Below are 21,319 nucleotides of genomic sequence, written 5' to 3' on the forward strand. Positions count from 1 at the left end.
CAAGGCTGTGTGACGAGCCCGTGGTCTCAAAGCTCAGCAATACTTGTTGATTTATGGAAGTGGGTGATGAACTGTAGCAGAATTTACAGCATTTATCCAAGATCAACCTTTCTCAAAGTCTCAGACCACTCAGAATTATCTGTGATTCTCAATGAAAATACAGTTTCTTGGGCCCCAAACCTACTGGAATCAGAGTCTCTGAGGGGGATACATTTTTAATGTTTCCAAAATGATTTTAGGCACCACTGTTACAGCTGCAGCGAGGTTTCTGTAACGTGAGAATGTGAGTACAGAGAAATGCACATTCCGTGGAAACTTTAGTACATATAGAGACACAAGAGTGACCATCTTGAGAGTCCTCAATATTTCCAATACAGTTGTCCCTCAGCATCCATGGGGAATTGGTTCCAGGCACGCCCCCTTCCCCCATGGAAACCAAAATCCATGGATGCTCAAGTCCCTTATATAAAATGGCCTAGTATTTGAATATAACCTATACACATCCTCCCATATACTTTAGATCATCTCTAGATTACTTATAATACCTAATACAATGTAAATGCTATATAAATAGTTGTTACACTATATTGTTCAGGGAATAATGACAAGAAAAAAAGTCCCTACATTCTCAGTACAAATGCAACCATTGTAGGCCTTTTGATCTGGGGGTGGTTGAATCTGCAAATGTGGAACCTGCGGACACAGAGGGCCAACTGTACTTTCATATCAATATTTCCAACATAAATTGGAACCAAAAGACAATCACGTGGGACCAAACCATCTTAAGATTAAGACTCAAACTCTTCGCGCACACATCTGCCTTAGGACTAACGTCAACTCTACGTGGGCTGGCCCTGCCTGAGAGGGCCCTCCTGCTGTGAGAGCAGCACTCACTCGTAGGGAATGCTTCTGAAGACGATGTGGTCCAGGAGGGTGATCTGCTCCGCCAGCTCCATGGCTGACAAGGTCTCAAAGCACTCGGCCTTCGGACAATCCGTCTGCAAGAGACGAGGGGGACAACGAAACAGACCCTGGAGTGAGGTGACTGTCAGCTCTCTGCAGCTGCTGAGGTACCAAGACCATCACAGAGTCTAGCTATGAAGAAAATGGCGAAAGCTCAGAAATGTCAGCCGCCATGAACACCATGGACCAATTGCTAACCCCCAAGCTGCATGTGTTCATCTCACAGAGCTTCCTCAGCAGAACAAAAGGTCAAGCGCTCAGTTCGTCACAGGCATTCTGCTTGCCCTCCAGAGGCAGTTTGCACATAATTGTGCTGGATAGGGCCATGGCTGAACTTACCAGTTGAATTATGTCCTCTAATTTTAGGTGGATGTCATCTTGATCATCTTGTGAAAGGGCCCTAAAAAAAACACATCAAAATAGCCTCCATGAAGAGAAAGTAGACATGCCAGGAATGAAATGACAAAATGCAGTTGGGTTTTCGCTGGGTGGAAAGGTGGAGGGCTTGGTCCGCGAGGACGTGCCACTAGCTGGAGGCTGTAGAGATCTGAGCTGGACACAGGCCATCAGGAAAGCAGAAAAATATGTCAAAGGCACCAGAGGCTCACCAAGACAGCTGACTTGTAACAAGGAGCCAACTTGTTACATACAAGGTTGTAAATGAAACACCGATCATCAAAGGGAAACCGAGGGTGAGCTGGTGGGCTCTGCACCACCGAGAGGAGCCACGCCTGGATTCGGGCATCCTGGAATAGTCAGTCAGGGATTCTCAAAGGATGAGTGCCCCATCCACGCTCCTCCAGCTCCTAACCTGGCCCTTCCCCGCTGACGCTGAGGCAGAAGATGCAGAGCCAGCCCCTCCCCATGCGGAAGTAGACCAGAAGCTCAGGGAAGCTCCTTGGTGGCAAGAATTTGAAGACTGCCAGGCAGAAGCCAACAGGTAAATTCTCCCCCTTGCTCCTCTGATGCACCTTCCTGAGACTCACATGGTCCTGTATCCCCACACACGGTGTTATTCAGCTCCCAATAAATATTTTTTTTTGATAAGTGATGAGTGAATGAATGAATAATATGCAAGTTAATTAACACTGAAGTGGGTGCTGGTTTTAGAGTGGGAGTGATACTTCGTGTCCAACAGACGTTCAGAGTCCAGGAGAATTACACTGATTATATAACTTGCCATCTGGGACAAGCACTTCAAGTTTTCCAGAATGAAAGCACAGTGACATATTAAAAGTGTTAAAATATCTGGGGCCAGCCCACTGGCTAAGTGGTTAAGTTCACGTGCTCTGCTTCAGTGGCCAGTAGTTCACTGGTTCGGATCCTGGGTGTGGACCTACACACTGCTCATCAAGCCATACTGTGGCAGCATCCCATTTAGAAGAACTAGAATGACTGACAACTAGGATATACAACTATGTACTGGGGCTTGGGAAGAAAAAGAGGAAGATCAGCACCAGATGTTAGCTCAGGGCCAATCTTCCTCACCAAAAAAAACAGTATTAAAATATCTAAACAGTACTAAACCATGTTGCCTGTCTGCTAGAGGAAGCAAATTTTAAAAGAAATAACTATGTGGGGCCACCCTGTGGTCAAATGGTTAAAGTTCCTCGACCTCCATTTTGGTTGCCTGGGTTCAGGGTTTTGGATTCTGGGTATGGACCTACTCCACTCATCAGCCATGCTGGGTAGGCATCCCACATACAAAATAGAGGAAGACTGGCACAGATGTTAGCTCAGGGAGAATCTTCCTCAACCAAAAATTTTAAAAAAGAGGAAGATTGGTGATGGATGTTAGCTCAGGGTGAATCTTCCTCATGAAAAAAAAAAAGATGTGACGTTCTCTTGTGTTCTGAATTGATTAAACAAAACTACCACCCACAACAATACAAAATCAATAGAGATGGCTTACTGTATGACCCCTACATGATCGGCATGTGCTAAGCATCTGACATACACTATCTCCTATATCACAAAAAATCCCTTCAAAGTAAGCATTGTTATCTCGTCTTACAGATGAGGAAACAAAAGCACAAAAATCAACTAACTTGCCCCAAGTTTAGTCCGGTGATGCTCTCCTGCCACTCTGTGCTTCTCTTAAGCAGGCTTATGGAAGAGAGAAGAATCTTTCTAGCTTATATGAGTGGCAAACCTCTTGCCAGCAATTAGCCACATTTGTGAGCAGAAAGAAGCGGTTACCATATGATAAAGGGCATATTAAGGAAAAGAAAAAATAAATAAGCACAACTCTTTCTCCAAAGACTGTTAAATCACATTTAAGGACTACACACAGGGAATAAAGGTGACTCTCCCAAAGTGTTTGGCATTCTTTCCACTGTAGTCTAGGTTCCTGGAGAAAGATCGGTGGCCACATAACTCTGTGTACCCGTGGAAAAGATCTTTTTTATGAGGCTGGGCAATATTCTTCCCTTGGAAAGAAATGGTCAACAAGTTAGTTAGCTTCTCTCAAATGTTCCTCTCCTCAATGATCTTACCCAATGTTCCAAGATATTCTCCAGTCCCATTAAGTTATCTAGCATTTTCTGTCTTCATGAGAGCCTTGTTGATGCTGCCTGGGGCTTTGAGATGTTTGGGGGTGGGCTTTTCATGACCTGAGCTCATTCCAGTTGACCATGCAAGAAGTCAACCACTGCTTCTTTTCATTTTGTGGCATTTCAGGTGTCTACAAAAGACTCTACACTGCATAGATTCAGAAGCCAGCCGGTGAGACAGCGTTATAAGGGAGGTATTTTAGAAAGATAAAAGTCTTGAGCAGAGGGTTTTGTTCACAAAAAGGGCAACAAACTACCTGTGCTAATAAGCTTATTCACCATAAAGTGACTGCTGTGATACTATGTGAGGTCAGCTCATCACAGAAAGCTGTCACTCTACTGTATTACTGTAATAGACGTTTAAATACATGTTTCATGCCTACATCTCACTGTTGTACGACTCGAACACATATAAACCTCAAATGTCAGGGCTACATTCAATTCAAGACGGTATGCTTTTAGCTCTCACAATCATAACTTGTATTCCCTGGGAGGAATGTTCAGAAATGTTCCCCTTCCGATGTGAAGGCCTCTCTACCTTCAGTCCAGTTCCCAAACAGGAAGGATTTGCTTCTGGTCTTCTGACTAACTTAGAGTTCTGATGAAGACTCCAGGATCCTGGGTTTTCCCCACATCTACCAGTCAGTTGGATCAGTCTAACAGTTCTGCATTTATAATGAAACACCAGATAAACTTAAAAGGAAACGCGATTATCCAAATTCCATGACTGGCAAATTCCTCCTTCAATTGTAGAAATCAGTTAGTCTTTAAAACAGAGCCAAGAGCAACCAGCCTCTATCCTCAGATTGGTCTACACTCTCTGGGTTGCTGGCTCACCACTGGCACTGGCTGGCTTGAGCCCCAGACATGGCCTGCCTCAGACTCTGCTCAGCCCCACCTCAGCGGACTTTGTGGATGGTTTAGTGTCCTGTTGCTTCACCTTCTGGGACCTGTCAGACCATCTCCTACTTCCTATGCTTTCTCAAGGATGGCTTTCCTTCCCTCCAGGCTTACCTGATCCCATTGCTACCCATGCTCTGGCACATGGTGTCCATAAGTATGTGGAAACCTTTAATGCTAAAATCTCCCAGCTTTGCCTGGAAATAACTCATTGTTTGTTTCCAAATTAAGAAATGAACTAACAAGAATATCTTTATAATTTTCAGGGCTGTTCAATAATCCTTTTGTTTCTGTTTCTTTCTCTTATACTCCGTGACGTTTTTCCCACAGAGGGATTTTACGAATGATGGCATTCCTTCAGTTGGTGCTTCCATCTAGGTCTTACTTCCTACCCTAATTTTTAATCCTTCTGATATAATTTTTAAAAATTTAAATATATAAATTTCATACATATAAACATAAATATCTGAAACGGCAAGTTATCAAAGTTAATGTATCATTTATTCCTCCTATAATCACAATCTTACATGACAGGGCAGGGATCCCTTAAACACAGCACAGGCAGAGTGAATTATGTGGCAGGGGAAATTCAATCTAAGGATCAGTAGTTTTCTTGCAGTAGGATTTTTTTTGCACAAATCTGTTTACCGGCTTGTTGGGAAGATAAGTTAGTGCCCCAGAGATCCAGCTGACCCAAAATGGGACTCAGGGTCTGGCTGTCTGCTCAGCTAATAGTCTGGTGATTGCACTGGTGTCTGTCTGCTTTTGTTGATATGTTCAGGGCTAAACAAAGACTTTTGTTTTGACTTCCTGTGGGAGGAAGATGGTCAGAGGTGGGAGAATGGATGGGGTATTGTAACATCCATTCTCTGCTTGGCTCCTTGGGTAGATTTTGAATTATGGTGAAAGACTGAGACCCCAGACTGAGGGAGGCTGCTCTGGAGCCCAGGTGGCACAGGGATGGGTCTGGTGGCATCCTTCTCAGCTTTTTGATTTGGAAATGGTGGCTTCCGAAGATTGTCAGGCAGCATTCTCAACAGAAACAGTGACATTCACAGTTGGCACGAATAGCATCTCCCACTCAAGCGGCCTGGCAGCGGTGAGCTTGAATACAGATGCTGAGGCAGAAAAATGACTGGGTTCGTTCCTGAGCACACATGTCTTGGGACTTTTAGAATACCTTGGGAAGACTTTTGCAAGGGACTAGAATTCTGGGTGGGCAGCTGGGGGCACCCCATCAATGGAATTGCTTTTTTTGTTTTGTTTTTGACTTCCTTTTTCTTCTACAAAATAGAAGTAAGTGGGTTATGACTGTGGGGTTTTTTTTTTTGGTAACAGCTTTATTCAGAGATAATTCACATAACAAACAATTCACCCATTTAAAGTATATCTTTGGATGATTTTTTATTGTATTCACATCGTTGTGCAACACTGAATTTAGTTTCAATATATTATATTTTTTTGTATAGACAAGGCGATGAAGTCTAAGGAAAGCTGAGTTTGACTAAGATCCAGCCCCATTTTACTTGGGCCATATTGCCTGGATGGCAGAAACTACTTTTCCCAAAAGCTACTGTCAGTGCTTTCTGATAATAATAATAACAATAATGATAATAATAACCGTGGCAGTAATATGAGTGCTAATTATGTTTCAGGCATTGTGTTGCCCTCTTTACACATATTATTCCATGCAATCTTCACAACAGCCCAATGAGGTAGGTAGGATTATTAGCCCCATTTTATAAACGAGGAAAGTGAGGTTTAGATTGGTTAAGAAAGTTGACAGCATAAGTAGCTGAGCCAAGATTTAAACCTGTGACATCCTGCAAAGTTCGAATCAGACTCTGCTGGCGTTATACTCCCAGGCTGTACCATCTACTAAAACTTCTACTCCCTATCCGTCTCACACCTCTAATTCTCAGGTGATTTATTCAGCAAAGAGAATTTGCACGTCTTAAGCCTGATGAGCAATGAAGACCTGGGAAGGAATAGGAGTCGTCTTAAGTGCCAACTTCAGTTAACAGCAGCGTCAGTCAACAGAGTTCGCTGCTTATTGGCGCAGGCAGAGAGCTCGCGGGATGGACTGGTCATGTCTGGCACGGGCGTTGTGAGGGGAGGGCAGCCTGAGGGCTCCATACCCCAATCCTGACAGTCTTTCCCCCACTGAGCGCCCTCATTTCCCTAACAGCTAGCCAGTCAATTGTCCCTGGGGACGCACACTTCTAGAATGTAGTTCTTGGTTTGCAGCTGCATAACTCCAACCTCTGCTTCCATCTTCACAAGACATTCTCTCTGTGTCTCTGTGTTCATGTGGCCATCTTCTTATAAGGACACCAGTCATTGGATTGGGGCCACCCTACTCCAGCTTGACTTTATGTTAACTAATTATGCCTGCAATGACCCTATTTCCAAATAAGGTCACACTTTGACTGACTGGGGAGTGGGACTTCTACACACTGTTTTTTGGTGGGGGACACAATTCAACCTATAATAGGCCCTAGACCAAAGAAGGGGCTGGCTATGAGATCTTGAGCTAAGGGCTAAGAATGACTTATGGGCCAGTTGCTAAAATGTTACAGACCCAAATCTGGCATTGCTACATAGGGGAGCGACTTCCAAAAACATGGTGGACTGAGCTAAAATGGACTCCTCTCCACACACAAGCATTCTGGATAACAAAGAAACAATATAGCCAAGCTTAGAAGAAAGAAAAGATTCTTTCCAGAGGTTTCACATGAAGAGGGAACTAGAAGTCAGAATAGCAAGGGAGTGCCAGGCTCTAGCATGTAGATGCTGGGCTTCCTACCCCAAGCAGGGATAGACCATACCGCCATGAGTGAGGTGGAAAGCCATAACTAAAATGTCTGCACAAAGCCATTGATGGTTGCCCTCCTCAAAGAGAGTAGACTAGGAAAAGAATCCACCTATCCATTCAAGGAGCTATAGGAGATGCTGGGTGGACAGATACAAACAGGTCTCTAGTGGGAAACCCAAAGTTCAAGTCTTTATCATGTAGAGTGTGGGGTCCAAATTTATACAACCTACATGATGTGGAAATCCTGACCTGAGAAGCTGACAGTAAAATTGGCCTAGGACTGGTGAAGCAAGCTGAAGAGAATGCCTAACTAGTCCATGTTGGCACATCCACAAGCCAGGGGCACAAGACTCCCACAGAAGTGCTACCAGCAATAAACATGAGCTCATGATAAACAATGAGAACCCACGTGAGGATAAAACTTCTCTGCAACGCCTGCTGGACGTGCGGGAGAGGACCCTCAAGCCTCCCCCCTTGCACTTTTGGTTCTCCAGTAAACCACTGTCTGCCCACACAAATAGGGGGACTGCACGCCACACAAGTTATGTCGCTGGGGCCAAAGCCTTCCAGAGGCAGCCGACCCCAACCATCCCCAGGAAAGAGGAGACGCTAGGTAACACTCTACCAGTGAGAACACGACCCCTGCCGCCCCAGGAGGCTAAGACGTACCCTTCTGGTTGGATAGGATCTTCTTTTCTAGGAACATGGCACAAATCAACCAATGTGAGTCACAGGCACCTGCAGTTGCCTTACCTCAGGATATTTGCCGTGGCTTTCCTTTCTTGGGGAAGAAGGTCTGGATCTCGCAAAACTTCTTCTAGCAAATTTAAAACGTTCATCTTTAGTTCATTGTTGAGTTCAAAATCCTATAATATAAAATGAATCTTTTTAAATTCCAGTTTTGAAGGGTTTAGCTCCATGACACGTGAAACCACTCCTCAAGATAAAGAGACATGTGCTTCCGTCAGCCCGGAACACGGTGCCTCCTCCCCATGTTTATCTCTATTCATCTTTCAGGTCTAGGAGGTGACACATTTTCTCGCAAGAGCCTTCCCTCATTGACCCGGTGGGGTAAAGAGCTTTGACTTGGTGCTCCCATGATGCCCCCATCATAACCCACTGTATTGTAAGGGCCAATTTTATTGTGGGGTTTCCCACTGGACCATGAGTAAGATCAGTAACTGGGGCAGAGCAATAGCTCAAAAAAAGATTTGTTGCAAGAATAAAATCTGATATGTGGGCAGTGACTTGAATGAAGAACTTCAGTGCAGATATGCTCAAGGTTAAAGAATAAACGATATGCACACACTGAAGGGACTGTGTCAAACAAACACAGGAGTGACACTGAAGGGGCAGCCACTGGGCAAAGTTAGGACATTGTGAGCATCAAAGTGAATAATGACAGTAATAAGTAATGACCGATGGACTCAAAAGAAACTGCAAGCCCCTACTGAGGCTCAGAAACAAATACATAAATAGATACACACATAAAGAGGGTGGAAGAGAAAACTACATTTTATAGTGGAATTCCAACTGACAAATGCAAAGGAATACAAGAATCAGAAAATCACCATTTTTGACCAAAGCAGTAATAACTGATTAAGGCAAGGATCATGAATGGATGCTAAAATGGTAGATGAAATCTAATGAGGAACAGAATTAACAGCATCAGAGTAACTCCCCCAACCCTGCCCTGAGATTATTTATAAATTACTAAAGGAGAACCTGGCAGAAACCACTGTAACCAAGTAATGACAGTTACCGATACTGGAACCAACCAACATCATGTACCTACTAATGCAATGAATGCTCTGTGCAGAAGCATCGCTTACTCAGTATTTTGGCCCCAAATGCATAATCTTGATGTAATTGGGAGGAAGCACTAGCCTGAGCTCTTCAAAGGTGTTGATGTCACAAAAGGCAAAGAAAAACTGAGTAACTTTTCCAGTTTAAAGGACACAAAAGGGACCGCAGCTAAATGCAACGTGTGAACTTGGATTAGATCTGGGATCAAGGGGGAAATGCTATAAACGGCATTAATAATACCCTTATAAAGGGACAACTGGCAAAAATTGAATTAGGGGGCCCAGCCTGGTGGCATAGTGGTTAAGTTCGCAGGCTCTGCTTCAGTGGCCCAGGAATCGCGGGTTCAGATCCTGGGTGCGGACCTACACACCACTTATGAAGCCATGATGTGGTGGCACCCCAAATACAAAATAGCAGAAGATTAGCATGGATGTTAGCTCAGGGCCAATCTTCTGCACCAAAACAAAACAAAAATAAAAACAAAATCACACACACATACACAAAATTGAGTTAGGACTATGTACCAGTTGATAGCATTATATCAACGTTAAATTGTCCTGAATTTGATCATTTTACTGAGGCTATGTAAGAGCAAGTCTTTGTGCTTTAGAGGGAGGAGGAGGCGGGGAGAGAACAAATATGGTAAACATGTTAATGACTAGTGATTCTAGATGTGCACAAGTGTACTTGTTTTATTCTGGCAATTTTTCTCTTGATTTGAAAATTTTCAAGGTAAAACATTGAAAAAAAGAATAAAGTGGTAGAGTTGTGGTTCTTGTACTCTTACTTAAATGCATTTTTATGAAACACCAGTGGGCAGCACCTTGGGATTGTCAGGTGCTCAGAGATGAGCTGCATGCTTAACAGACTCCATCTTTACATGTGTGGCAGGAAGGTTCATTTTCCCTCCTATATAACGTTACTCATTACAACTACAATTTAACTTTAAGAAAAGTCTTTTTTTTTTTTAAGATTGGCACCTGAGCTAACATCTGTTGCTAATCTTTTTTTTTCCTTCTTCTTCTCCTCGAAGCCCCCCAGTACATAGTTGCATATTCCAGTTGTAGGTCCTTCTGGTTGTGCTATGTGGGACGCCACCTTAGCATGGCCTGATGAGTGGTGCTAGGTCCATGCCCAGGATTCGAACCGGTGAAACCCTGGGCCACCAAAATGAGGCACGCAAACTTAACTACTCGGTCACAGGGCCAGCCCCAGGAAAGTAATTTTGAAGTACTGACATTCTAAATTCTTTTAAATGATTAGAGAGAACATTGCTAATTGCAATGAATCCAATAAAAAGAAAACAGCATACTTTTACTATACTCAGTAAATTAGGGGTGAAACGTCCATAATTTCACAAATTATAGACAATGCAAAAGTCTAACCTAATTTGAATATTTTTGCACCTCAGTTTGGTGGAGAGCTGTGTGATAAATTTTCCTCAATATTTCACTTTCACTGTTTGACAATCAGTACCATTTCTTCTGGAACAGGAGTCACTGGGGCCCAGGGCAACACAGATATTAACATCTCTTGTCAATCTTAGGCCTTCAGATGATGTTTTCCTAAAATTTCACCCACTGTTTGTCCAACAGCTTCTTGGCTATTGACTTTTCTTTTAAAATGTATACAAAGAGAAGAGAGTAAGATCTTGCAGCTGTTTTTTCCTTTGTCCCACCGCCTCCCTGATTTCAAGGGTTTGTGAACAGATAATGATCTCACTACTTCAATCCGTGTGCACTGCCAAAGGCTCTCTCAGCCATCAGGAGTCTTTTTCCTCAATGAATATTTGATGTTCATTAGTGAGATGACCGAGTCCTCCTGTAGCTACGTCAAGTCTCTAACGATGCAAATAATCTCATTATTATAAATGGATTAATGGGAAGGACATCAGGCTGGTGTTTGGACCTTACTGAGGGCCAACTAATGGCTTCATTGACAAGCATCATTGAGCACCAACTGTGCCCCATCCTGGGCTCCACAGCAGGAACGCTTCTGAGCCCCCAGGAAGGCAAGGGGTCTGATAGGTTTGGTTAAGGAAAACAGACGCAATCTTATTATTCGGAGCTCCAGGAAGACTAGATTGAGAAAGACCTCTGGAAACTTGGTGAAATCTGCCCAGACACGGTTGGAAGCAGGATGAATGGCTACAGGTGAACATTCGCTCTGCTGATGACGTAGCTGGCTAATAGAAAGCAGATTCTCTGCTGAGTTTGAAATGCAAGAATTCTCACTCATGATTTCCCCTTACATTTGCACAGGTTTTTACCATGTTCAGAATGACCTCCTGTACATGATTTCAGTTCTTCCTCAGCTGACCCAGGGGCAAATGAGGCAGGAACCATGATCTTTCAGACGAGCCACTGAGGCTGAGGGATGTGGTCATATGGGCCGAGGTGAGACATGAAAGGAGGTGGCAGTGCCGGGACCAGAACACAGGTCTTCCATGTCACTCTGGAAAGAATCCTTTACACCTGCGCTTCTCAAACTGTCCTGTGCCCACAAATTGCCACAGATTGTGGTGCAGCAGATCTGGAATGGGGACGGAGATTCTACTGTTCTGAGCTCATCACACTTTGAGTAGCAAGACTTTGCCATTGTTTATTTATTTTTAATTCAGCCAAAAACAACTCCTCACAAACTGATTTAAAAAATCTGAATCCTCTGATGTACCATCTGGAATGTAAAATTTTCTTTTTTACCAATGCATGTAAAATGCAGACTTGGCCACTCAAAATTCCCTGCTAAAAATACAGTAGCTACCACTCAATAAAAAGAAAACTGAAGAAGCTAAAAGCACTTGCCCCATTTAAATCCAGAGGTAGATTATTCATAATAAGTCTGACAATAATAAGACAGCCATTTTGTAATTATCTAGAATCTAATTTTTGGCTGCATTTCCCCAAGCTCTGAAATGGGAAAGGAGAATGCTCCTGGTGGAACACAGGCTCCTTCCCAGAGGCAGCAATCGGGGCGCCCACGAGATGGCGCTCCTGAGTCGTCCGGCTACCAGGGAGTCGGCGTCGCCTTTCCGCTTGGACACCGCCAGCCCAGTGCAGAGCGATGCAGACCGGGCGCCTGGACGCGGCCAGCCGGGTGCAGAGCGAGCACGGCCCTGCCTGAGCAGGGAAGGTGCCGGCTGAAGAATATCTTACAGCGCTTCATGCTCCAGATGAGCGAACACCCCTGGCTCCCAGGAGGACCTGAGGCGTTCACTGCTATTATCACAGCCACAGCTGACAGAGGTTGGCTTTGTTTCCAATTTTTGAAGCAGGGATGAGGAGACAGAAGATTGGAAAAAAGAAACCACACTTGGTTTCAAAAGCGGAGAGCCCAGAAGATGTGAGACATGTACATTTCAATCTCTGAAAAGGAGACTACAGCTCTTCTTTCAACAATTACTGAGCACCTCAATCTATAAGGCTCTGGGGGAGGCAGGGCAGTGACCAGAAAACTGGATGTTTGGGTAGATGATGGAAACGTTAACCAACGAAACCCAGACACTGAAATGCAGGCAAGGCGTGGCAGTACCCCACTGGGTCTCAGGAGAGGGGCTGCACCCGGGAACACCCTGCAAGAGGTGACAGCCCAGGTGCAGGGTCAGGGAACGGAGTGGGGCACCCAGCAAACACTTAGGAACAAAAAGCTACCAACAGGCGATATTAGAATCCTCCCCCGGAGATAAGCTATTGTGAGATGAGGGTATCTCACTACAATTTTATTGCCTCTACTCAAACACATTCATAAATGATCGGAGAGTCAGTGTTTTCCCTCCGTTAGTGAACAACTCCTGAGGTAATTATCCTAACTAAGACTTAGTGAGGGTTTGCCACTTGGTAGGTGATATTTTAAGCACTTTAGTATCTAATTTAACCCTCAACAGCAACATAGTTACAATCATTATTATCCCATTTTACATATGAGGAAGTCAAGGTACAGAGAATCTAAGTATCTTCTCCAAAGTCACACAGGTTGCAGGTGGCAGACCCAGTACTTAACCTAGGTAGTGCTGGCTGAAGCCTGAGTTTTTAACTGCGACAGCACACAGACTCTCCAGAAAAAGTGGCTCTCTGTGAATTAGTGCTGGTGGCCTGGGTTGAAAGACATGGCAGACAGTAGCTGGCTCCTATGCTGAGTCTGGAACTGTCTCCCGCTTGTCCTAACAACCATTTGAGACAGAGATCTTGAGACTCAGTTTTGTATTAACAGGACTAGCTCACGCAACAGAAAAGTACTCTGTGAGGCAATAAATAGATTCTCCAGCACTTTAAAACCAATCCCTGTTGACAGTTTAGGTATCTTGGAAATTACGTCCATTCTTTCAGGAGAGCAGTGCAATAATTAGTAATATACTGCGGATGGCCAAGGGAACTCTTGAGCATTGGGAAAATTTGACTCAATAAAGAGAGTTTGAGGGTAAAGAGAATTATGAAAGTGACATTTTTAGATAATCAGTACAGTGTATTCCTAACAGTGGCCAGAGTTTTAAAAGGAAAGTGGAAATACTGCAGAGTGGAGTAAAACCATGTAAATAATTTTAAAAACTGGAACAAAGGGCTCATAGAAAAGGGGCTTAGGATGTATTAGGGTCAAAAATAAGGGCCTGGGGTTTGACTTAATGATTTTCAAGAAAATGAAAAGCATGCTACTGTTTTCTGTTTTCTTTGACTATAGAAGACGAAGAATTTAATTTAAATTGTGATGTAGATTTAGGTGAGATTCGGGCCATTTTGTCAACTGGGAAACTGAGGCAAAGATGCTGAGTGATCTTCCCAAATCAACCCTGACAGGTCCAGGAGCCCTCCTCTGCATCCTCATTTTGATGAACTAGAGATAACAAGCCTCCAACCAGTGTGGTTTTCAGCTCTTTTGAGGAGGGGAACTTTTATTCAGAACTTTAATACTGCAACCCTGTCCAGGGGAGGTTGTGCTGGCTAGAAGCTGGCCTGGGGGACCCTGCAGCGAACCTGCTCAGCCGTGTCCGCCGGCCACCTGCCCTGGTCTGCCTGCCTCCTCACTACCTCTGGGCAACCTTGACTTGGAATCAAGTTTTCTCACTGGAAAAAGGAAATGCAAGGTTTTCCAGCATCTCCTATCACCTGACGACAAAGATATTTTCAAAGCCTCTCTGTTCACACTACAGAAAGAACAACCCAATTGAAAAACATAAGGAAGGGCATTATGGTTGGAATGAAACCCTGCAAAGCCACACCATAGTAATCCTAAACTTTCCCACACCTGCTCAACACTTACTCGTCATTAATTACTCATAAGGTTCTAGAATCTTCAGAGAGGAACAGAATATATGGGAAATGTGCACTGACTCTCATGTAGGAGCTGCTTCTGTATATAGAATTAATTAACCCCCACATTTGGTAAGCAGAGGTGCTCCCAGGGGGCTGTCTAACCTTTGTTGAATGAATGGACACAAGTTCCTGGCGAGAGTGCTCAACTTTGAGACAAGTGGTAATAAGCTACCTTAAGTTCTTAAACTGGCAGTGTGGGAAGTTAGCTTAGCAGATGTGAAGTGGGAGGCTACTAGGAGAAGGCACAATGTAAAATGTGGAAGATATGTTAGAACAAAAATAACTGGGAAGAGGCAAATGGCAATGAATGACACCAACGCAGCGAGAAGGAAGACCATGCAGAAAATCATTCATTCGATCATTTTCTAACAAATGTCTGCATTTGAATGACTTGCTAAAATTCAGCCTCCACACCTGAACAGCTTTGCTTAAAAGAATTTTAAATACTGCCCCACAACCTTGAAATCAGATAGAGTTCCCAAGCTTACATCTTTAAGTTTAAGAGAATCAGTCAGTTTAAAAAGCATTTATCAGAAAAAAGAGTTTTTTCAGATGCCGTATTTTTCCTTGGTTTCTAGATAGGTGTTTAATTGATAGGGATTTTAGCTTTCAAGACAATGACAAAGATTGGAGGGAAGAAGAAAGTTTGGAAGGGCCTGGTTTTAATCCTGATTTTTTAATTTTCTTAGTTAATTAATGCCACATGCCAACAAAATTATCTTTGAGTGTAACTCAAATATGAGCCTTAGGAAAATAGTAGAAAGCAGTCTATGAGTTATACTTTGTTCTCCCTGCCCTGATCCGTGGAGGGAAAAAGACTGATAAAGAAAGCTGACAGGCAGACTGTACATCCTCCCTTTCCCCATGGAGAAGACACACTGAGAGTCAGGAATGGGGAAGAAGCACAGCCTTGGACGTTCACCCAGGGAGAAACTGTGTGCAGAGAGATTAGGAGATACAGGTCGGCGGCATCCGGGGCAGAGTGGGGAGGAGAGGAACACAGAGAAAAGGACGACAGGTGCGACAACACTTCAGGCCTGAACAACCAGAGATGCCCAGTGCTGACCTGGCTCCTCGGAGTCCTGAGGCCGCTCTAAAGTGACGGAGGGAAGGGCCTGAGGCCTTGCCTGCGGGCCTGGTCTCCAGAAACGCTTCCAAGAATGATTCCGAGCGTTGGGAATGCAAATTAGGGAAAATAAGGCCTGTCCAGGGCACTTTCATCAGAAACTCTTACAACAGAGATAAGAAGCTGTCCATGTGCGTAAATCCCATGTGGTCCTTCTCAGCGTTTCCTCTGTCAGTGAAATCCATCCACCAAAGGTCAGAGAATCCCACTCGTTCCACAGGGAAACCTAAATTTCTGTCTTGGCAATTAATGGAAACTGAAAATAAGTTCCATTTAAGACACTGGCTTTTAAACGCTTAATTGTATTTCACACTGACTTAAATCCTGTTGTAAATGCCTCACCAACTATTTTTTTAAGACAAGCATGGAAAGCTTAAGGAGAACTGAAAGGATAACAAGAGGGATGTTTAAAAGATTAGAAAAAACTCCAATGAATAGTTTAAGGAGCTAGGATCTTCTTACTTGGTTGTTTACCTGGACCAGAGAAAAAGAGTTAGAAAATAAAAATCATACCTAAAAAAAAAGAAAAACTCATACTTATCAGATGATAGTTTCTCACACTTTATATTTTCTAGAGCAATTTGGCAAATAGTTCATTTGTGCAGAAGAACCCCATAATACGGATCATTTGGCCAATTTTACAAATGAGGACTACGGTAAGCTAACATTAGAATCTAGACCAGAATTCAGGTTTCCAGATTTCTCTCCTCATATGAGTCCTTTCTGACCCAGCAACTAAGGTGAAATATGACAATCAAGGCAGTCTATTCTGAGGGGAGAAGAATAGGACAAACATATATATACACACATATATATATACACGGCAGTATCAAATACTATAGTGATGAGAATAAGTACCAGCCTGCGTGCCCAGGAAATCAGGAAGAGCCAAAAGGAAGTTAATTTGCTGGCCTAATTGAATTAAATAGAGCATTCTCTATTTTATGTTGGCTGCCTTCATGGGAAATATGAGTTTGTGAACAAATACTGTTTGTGCCTGGCGGACGTTTGGGATTTCTTAGCTTGGATATGCAGAGGTCCAGGGGAAGCGGTGTGGATGACCAGAAGCTAGTGTGCACTCATTAATAAGGACGTGACTAACATGAAAAGTATGTAGCCCATGGATGATCTTCCCGTTTCATGATTTTATAAAACCGTTTGCAAGGTTGAAGCAGTAGATAGGACTAATTTGTCATTAAAAAGAAATATTTCACAGCTACCGGCATCTCACATTGCGCCTAAATTCTCTCTTCTTGTTCCCGACATCCCCATCAGCACCCACTGGCTGGGGACAGGCCCAGGAGCCTCCTTGTACTTGGGGCCCCTGAGCAGTAGGGCCCTAATCCACTTGTCAGGTGGGACGTCGGGGGTCTCGAGGCCTCGAGAACAGCATGGGTTTCCTGACCTGTCCTGCAGACTGCAGGGCCAGCGTCCCCTGGAGGCTGACCCAGGGGTCTGCTAATCACCATCTGAATGCAGGAGACACTGCAGTGGTTGTCAGGAGGGGTCAGTGCTTGGCCCCACAGCAACGTTTACAAATACATATCCATTGTTTAAGCAACACAAAATAGACTCTGGGACAAAAGTAAGTTATCCAAGGAAAGATTTAGAAACAGAGAGGAAGCACCATCAGTGCTAGCATATATATTCTCACTGTTTTGAGTCAGAAGTGGCTTTTTACACTGTACACTTTGAGCCGCCTGCATTCCCAGAGTTGGCTGGCGAGATGGAGAGGCTGTGAGTCAGGGGTTCAGAGCATGAGCTGGGCGGCCAGCGGCCTGGGTGTGCAACCTGGTTCTGCACTTGCCTTCTGTGTCACCTCAGGCAAACTATTTAATCGCTCTAGACTTCAAGTTCCTCATCTGTAAAACAGGGACAATAACAATATCTACCTTCCCTCCCTCAAAAGGTTGGAGCGAGGAGTAAATGACTTAATATTGGAAAACGGCTTAGAACAGTGCCTGACAATAGTAAGTAAGACAGCATCTGTAAAATAATTTTTAAAAACATTTGGAGTCTGTCATTCAGAATATATCCTCACAGAGGAAACTGCCTTCTAAGGGGTGGGGGCAGGTTAGGTTTTCAAGTTGCCCATAAAAGACCATGAGCCCCATACCATAACTAAGACAATATGAGGGCTCTGGCTGGCTCAGAGATCATTTCTACGGAAGCCAGCAGCTCCTCCTCCCAGCTCAGTCCCTGCAACACATCTCTCCCAGAAGGGGACTGTGGGAAATCTCCTCGTCCAGCTCTGGTAAGGACTTGGGGAAGGGTGGTTGTAAAGTCCTGAGCATCTTCAGGGGTGTGGGGACGGGAAGCACCCATGTGCCACAGAGTGCTGTGGCCCAGGGAGGCAGTCTTTCTTCTGCAAATTGCTCAAAGGTCAGGCATCCATACTCTGAAGACTGCCTTGCAAGCGGAAAAGAAGATCTACGGCTCGAGAGCAGAGACTGGGCAGCGAGAGCCGATGGGAAAGTCGCCCATGGCAGTCTGGTAGGAGCGAGTGTAGACAAGGAGGGCACTGAGCCCGAGGACAGGACGGAGCTGGAAGCAGGCCGAGAGCTGTCAGTAGAGACAATGGGAGCTGCGCGTTAAGCAGCTGGTTCTTTCTTACACATTTCATTCTCTCGCCCACATCAAAAGTCTGTACCACGTTTGTCCTGGCCCAACCTCCGTTTCAGATTTGGAACAAAGAATAAATCTGAACTTAGTGCTCTCATTCGACGCAGGATTTTGTGTTTTACTAATGCCAAAAAATTTGAAAGGGCCCCCTGTCATCTGTCAAAATAACAAACAGAAGAGACGAGCTGCGCGAACTCTCATTTTAGGACACCCGGATCCCTGAGCTCCTTGAACACACTGAGGACGGGCCTTCACAGCAGCACCCATTTGTCCACCTCCGTGAGTCAACAGGCCACGCTCCCACGGGACCGCCGACCTGGGGCTGCGGGCCCGAATACCAACGTAAGGATGCTCCTTGGTCCAGTTCCCTTCTTTGGAAAAAGCCACATCTTCTCTTTGAGATTTAGAGCCCCCACACCTATGCCACATAAAGCTTTTGCTTTCGTCTCCATAATCCTAATAGAGCAGGCTTATTGGGGCCCTAGTGGAGACCAGCAGCCAGGTGCGTTTCAGAGGAGTGGGGCACTGCAGGAGGGCGGAAAGAATCCTGAGAGCTGGGTCTGGCCCGCTGCTGCACTTTTGTGTGGGTTAGAACTGGGCAGTTACGCTACAGCCATTAGTCAAACGTGGCTATTTAAATCAAATTAAATTACATAAGTTTAAAACTTAAATAGGGTTAAAACTTCAGTTTTTCAGCCATGCTTGCTATATTTCAACTGTGCAATTAGCCACCTGTGTCTAGAGGCTACTGTACCGGACAGTACAGATGTAAAATGCTGCCAGCATTATAAAAAGTTCACTGCGCACCAGCGATTGAACCCCTCTGAGCCTTGACGGCTTCACTGGTGATACAGGGGTGACAACACTCTGCCTGCCTCAAGGCCTGGTTTAGACAGATCCCGCCGTCACAGGGCTCTCACAGGATCAGCCATCCTCAGTGCTTTGAGCCTTCCTCTGTATGGGTCACTGTAATGGGTTTCACCTCGCCAAGACCTCACCATCACTGGACGGAATAAGTGACGGCGTCCCCACTTACACAGAGGAAGCAATGGAGGCCTGGGGAGCTAAACGGGCTGCTCAGCCACACGGCTAACAAAATCCCTGTGGGGCAGGGATTTCGATGCAGGTAACTCTGACCCTGAAGCCCCGCTCTTCACCATAGCCCCACTGCTTTCCCAACCGGATTCGGAAGGCCCCTTGGCTCTGAGATCCATGCTGTGTGGACGGCCTGGCCTGAGTTCAGCTCCTGCTGGGATTTTTGGAGGTGTAAAAATGACCACTTCAGCTGCTATGAGTGACTACAGAGTGGAGTTGTGAGAGCTGCCAGTTCTTGTCTTATACCCTAAACTGCAGTTATTGGTTAATCGTGTTCAGGAAGTGTTACAGAATATATATTTTAACAAAAGACTGACAGGGTCTGTGTGAGTGTGTGTGTATGTTTATATGATAAAGTATATAAAAAACCCTCTTAGAAATGGGAAAGGGTATGTGTATGTATGTAGAAAGAATCATATACAATGTTAAAAGTAAAAGAACAAACTGGAGGAAATGAATGTAATCGGCAGATAAAGGGTTTTATCCTGAATATATAAAAAGTGCATACTATCAATAAGAACAATACTAAAGCTAACAGAAAACTGCACAATGCCAGGAAGAGAGGCATGGAGCGGGAGGGGCCTCTCAGGTGCTGGAAACATTCCATATCTTGATCCAGGTGGTAGTTGTGCAGGCGTGTACATAGGTAAAAAGTCACTGAGCTACACATGTAAGTTTAGTGCCCTTTGTATGCAGTATGTAATATCTCAATAAAATGCAACAAAACATATAAACTGAAACATAAATTCAAGAGTTCTTCATCGTCAGCTAAATATGCTCTCTTTGTCCATCACACGATGAACGTAAAAGGACTGAAGTGGGTTAGAAACAGAACAGCGGAGTTATTTTGATATATTGTGTGAAACTGCTCTCCTAAGGTGACCTACACTTCCTGTATCACCGGCAAAGATGAAATCACCAGTCAGTGGTACTGCTTCTCACCGAGCCCATTCAACTGCTCTGTAGGCCATCCTCCCCAACCCTGCATGTGGTTTTGGGCAGGCCCCAAAGTCTTCCAGAACCTTTAGTTATAGGAATGATCACGCCAATCAAAATATCCAGCCCAATATCTGAAAGCTCCAGCTCAGTCCAGAGTAAGAGCTTTCCTCCTACCGTAGCCTGGAAGCCTGCATGGGGGGCCCCTTCTTCTCTCTCTACCAGCTCCTCTCACTTTCTTGCTCTCACTCTGACCCTCCAGGGCAAGGAACGTAGCCCGATGTGCTAGTGCAACGGGAGCTGGCCTGGGTTCCCTCTGGATGGGGCAGAGGGACAGTGGCTAGCTCTTCCTCTCGTGGGGCACTTGGTGGGATTTTCAGAGACCTCTCTGCTAGAGACTCAAGGCCAGCCACCCTGACTCAGCAATGTCTGGATCTTGCACACCCTTGCATCTACCCCAGTGTCTGGCACACACTGATGCTCAATTCTTATTAGTGAATGAAGGAAGGAGGTAAGAGAACAGAGACGGGGGCAGCAATGTCCCCTCCATAAACTCCCTTGGGAAGGAGATTTTTATGTAAGTAGGTCATTTTTGCCTGATCTCACCCTTTTAAAACATTTCCCTTAGCCTACCATTAAGAAAATGGGTGATTGTTTCATTCTCAGCCACTTGTCATTCCGACAGTACCCTGATGAAGTGAGTCATAACCTGCAGACAAAGCTGCGGGCTCCTTGATCAGTGCCATGGTCTGTAAAGCTCCTCAAACAAGTGAACACAGCATCTTTGCAGAATTAGTTGATGAATAACACAATTCAGGAAAACCAAAATTGCTACAGATTATGCATACAAGGCCCCTGACAGAGACTGGAACACAGATCTAAACTGTCTACAGTCAGCCTTGAAGTCCTTCCCTCGCCTGTCTGTGCACAGAAGAGAAGAGCAGTTACAGGAGCGTCTGGTTAACAGCTCTGCAGCCTGGGAAGCTGTAGACACCTTGCAATTGTGCAAATGACACGTAAGGCCTCCTGGCAGGAGGTGCTCGAGAAGTGTGTGGACACCTAATGAAAACAGCTCCTTTATGCAGATTCTCTGCACACGCAGCCGTGAGTCCTGGGCCATTAGCGGTCGTCGTCTCTGTCTCGGCTGACTTTGGAAATATTAAAGGCTAGAAAATGACCTCCTGGAGAAAATGAACAA

At 44.7% G+C, this 21,319-nt stretch overlaps 1 protein-coding gene across 7 annotated transcripts in view; it reads right to left on the reverse strand.

Annotated features, from left to right (window-relative positions):
* Positions 1 to 21,319, reverse strand: part of RASGRF2 (Ras protein specific guanine nucleotide releasing factor 2) — a 222,075-nt gene that overhangs the window by 18,612 nt on the left and 182,144 nt on the right. For all 7 annotated transcript variants that reach the window (XM_070517863.1, XM_044777914.2, XM_070517862.1 and 4 more), the window contains 3 exons: positions 7,984 to 8,096; positions 1,303 to 1,363; positions 895 to 998 (listed from right to left, as the gene is read on the reverse strand). In XM_070517863.1, coding sequence (XP_070373964.1) covers positions 895 to 998; positions 1,303 to 1,363; positions 7,984 to 8,096 — 278 coding nt within the window. The remainder of the gene's footprint in view (positions 1 to 894; positions 999 to 1,302; positions 1,364 to 7,983; positions 8,097 to 21,319) is intronic.

Source organism: Equus asinus, chromosome 9 (assembly GCF_041296235.1).
Source record: "Equus asinus isolate D_3611 breed Donkey chromosome 9, EquAss-T2T_v2, whole genome shotgun sequence".
Lineage (NCBI taxonomy): Eukaryota > Metazoa > Chordata > Mammalia > Perissodactyla > Equidae > Equus > Equus asinus.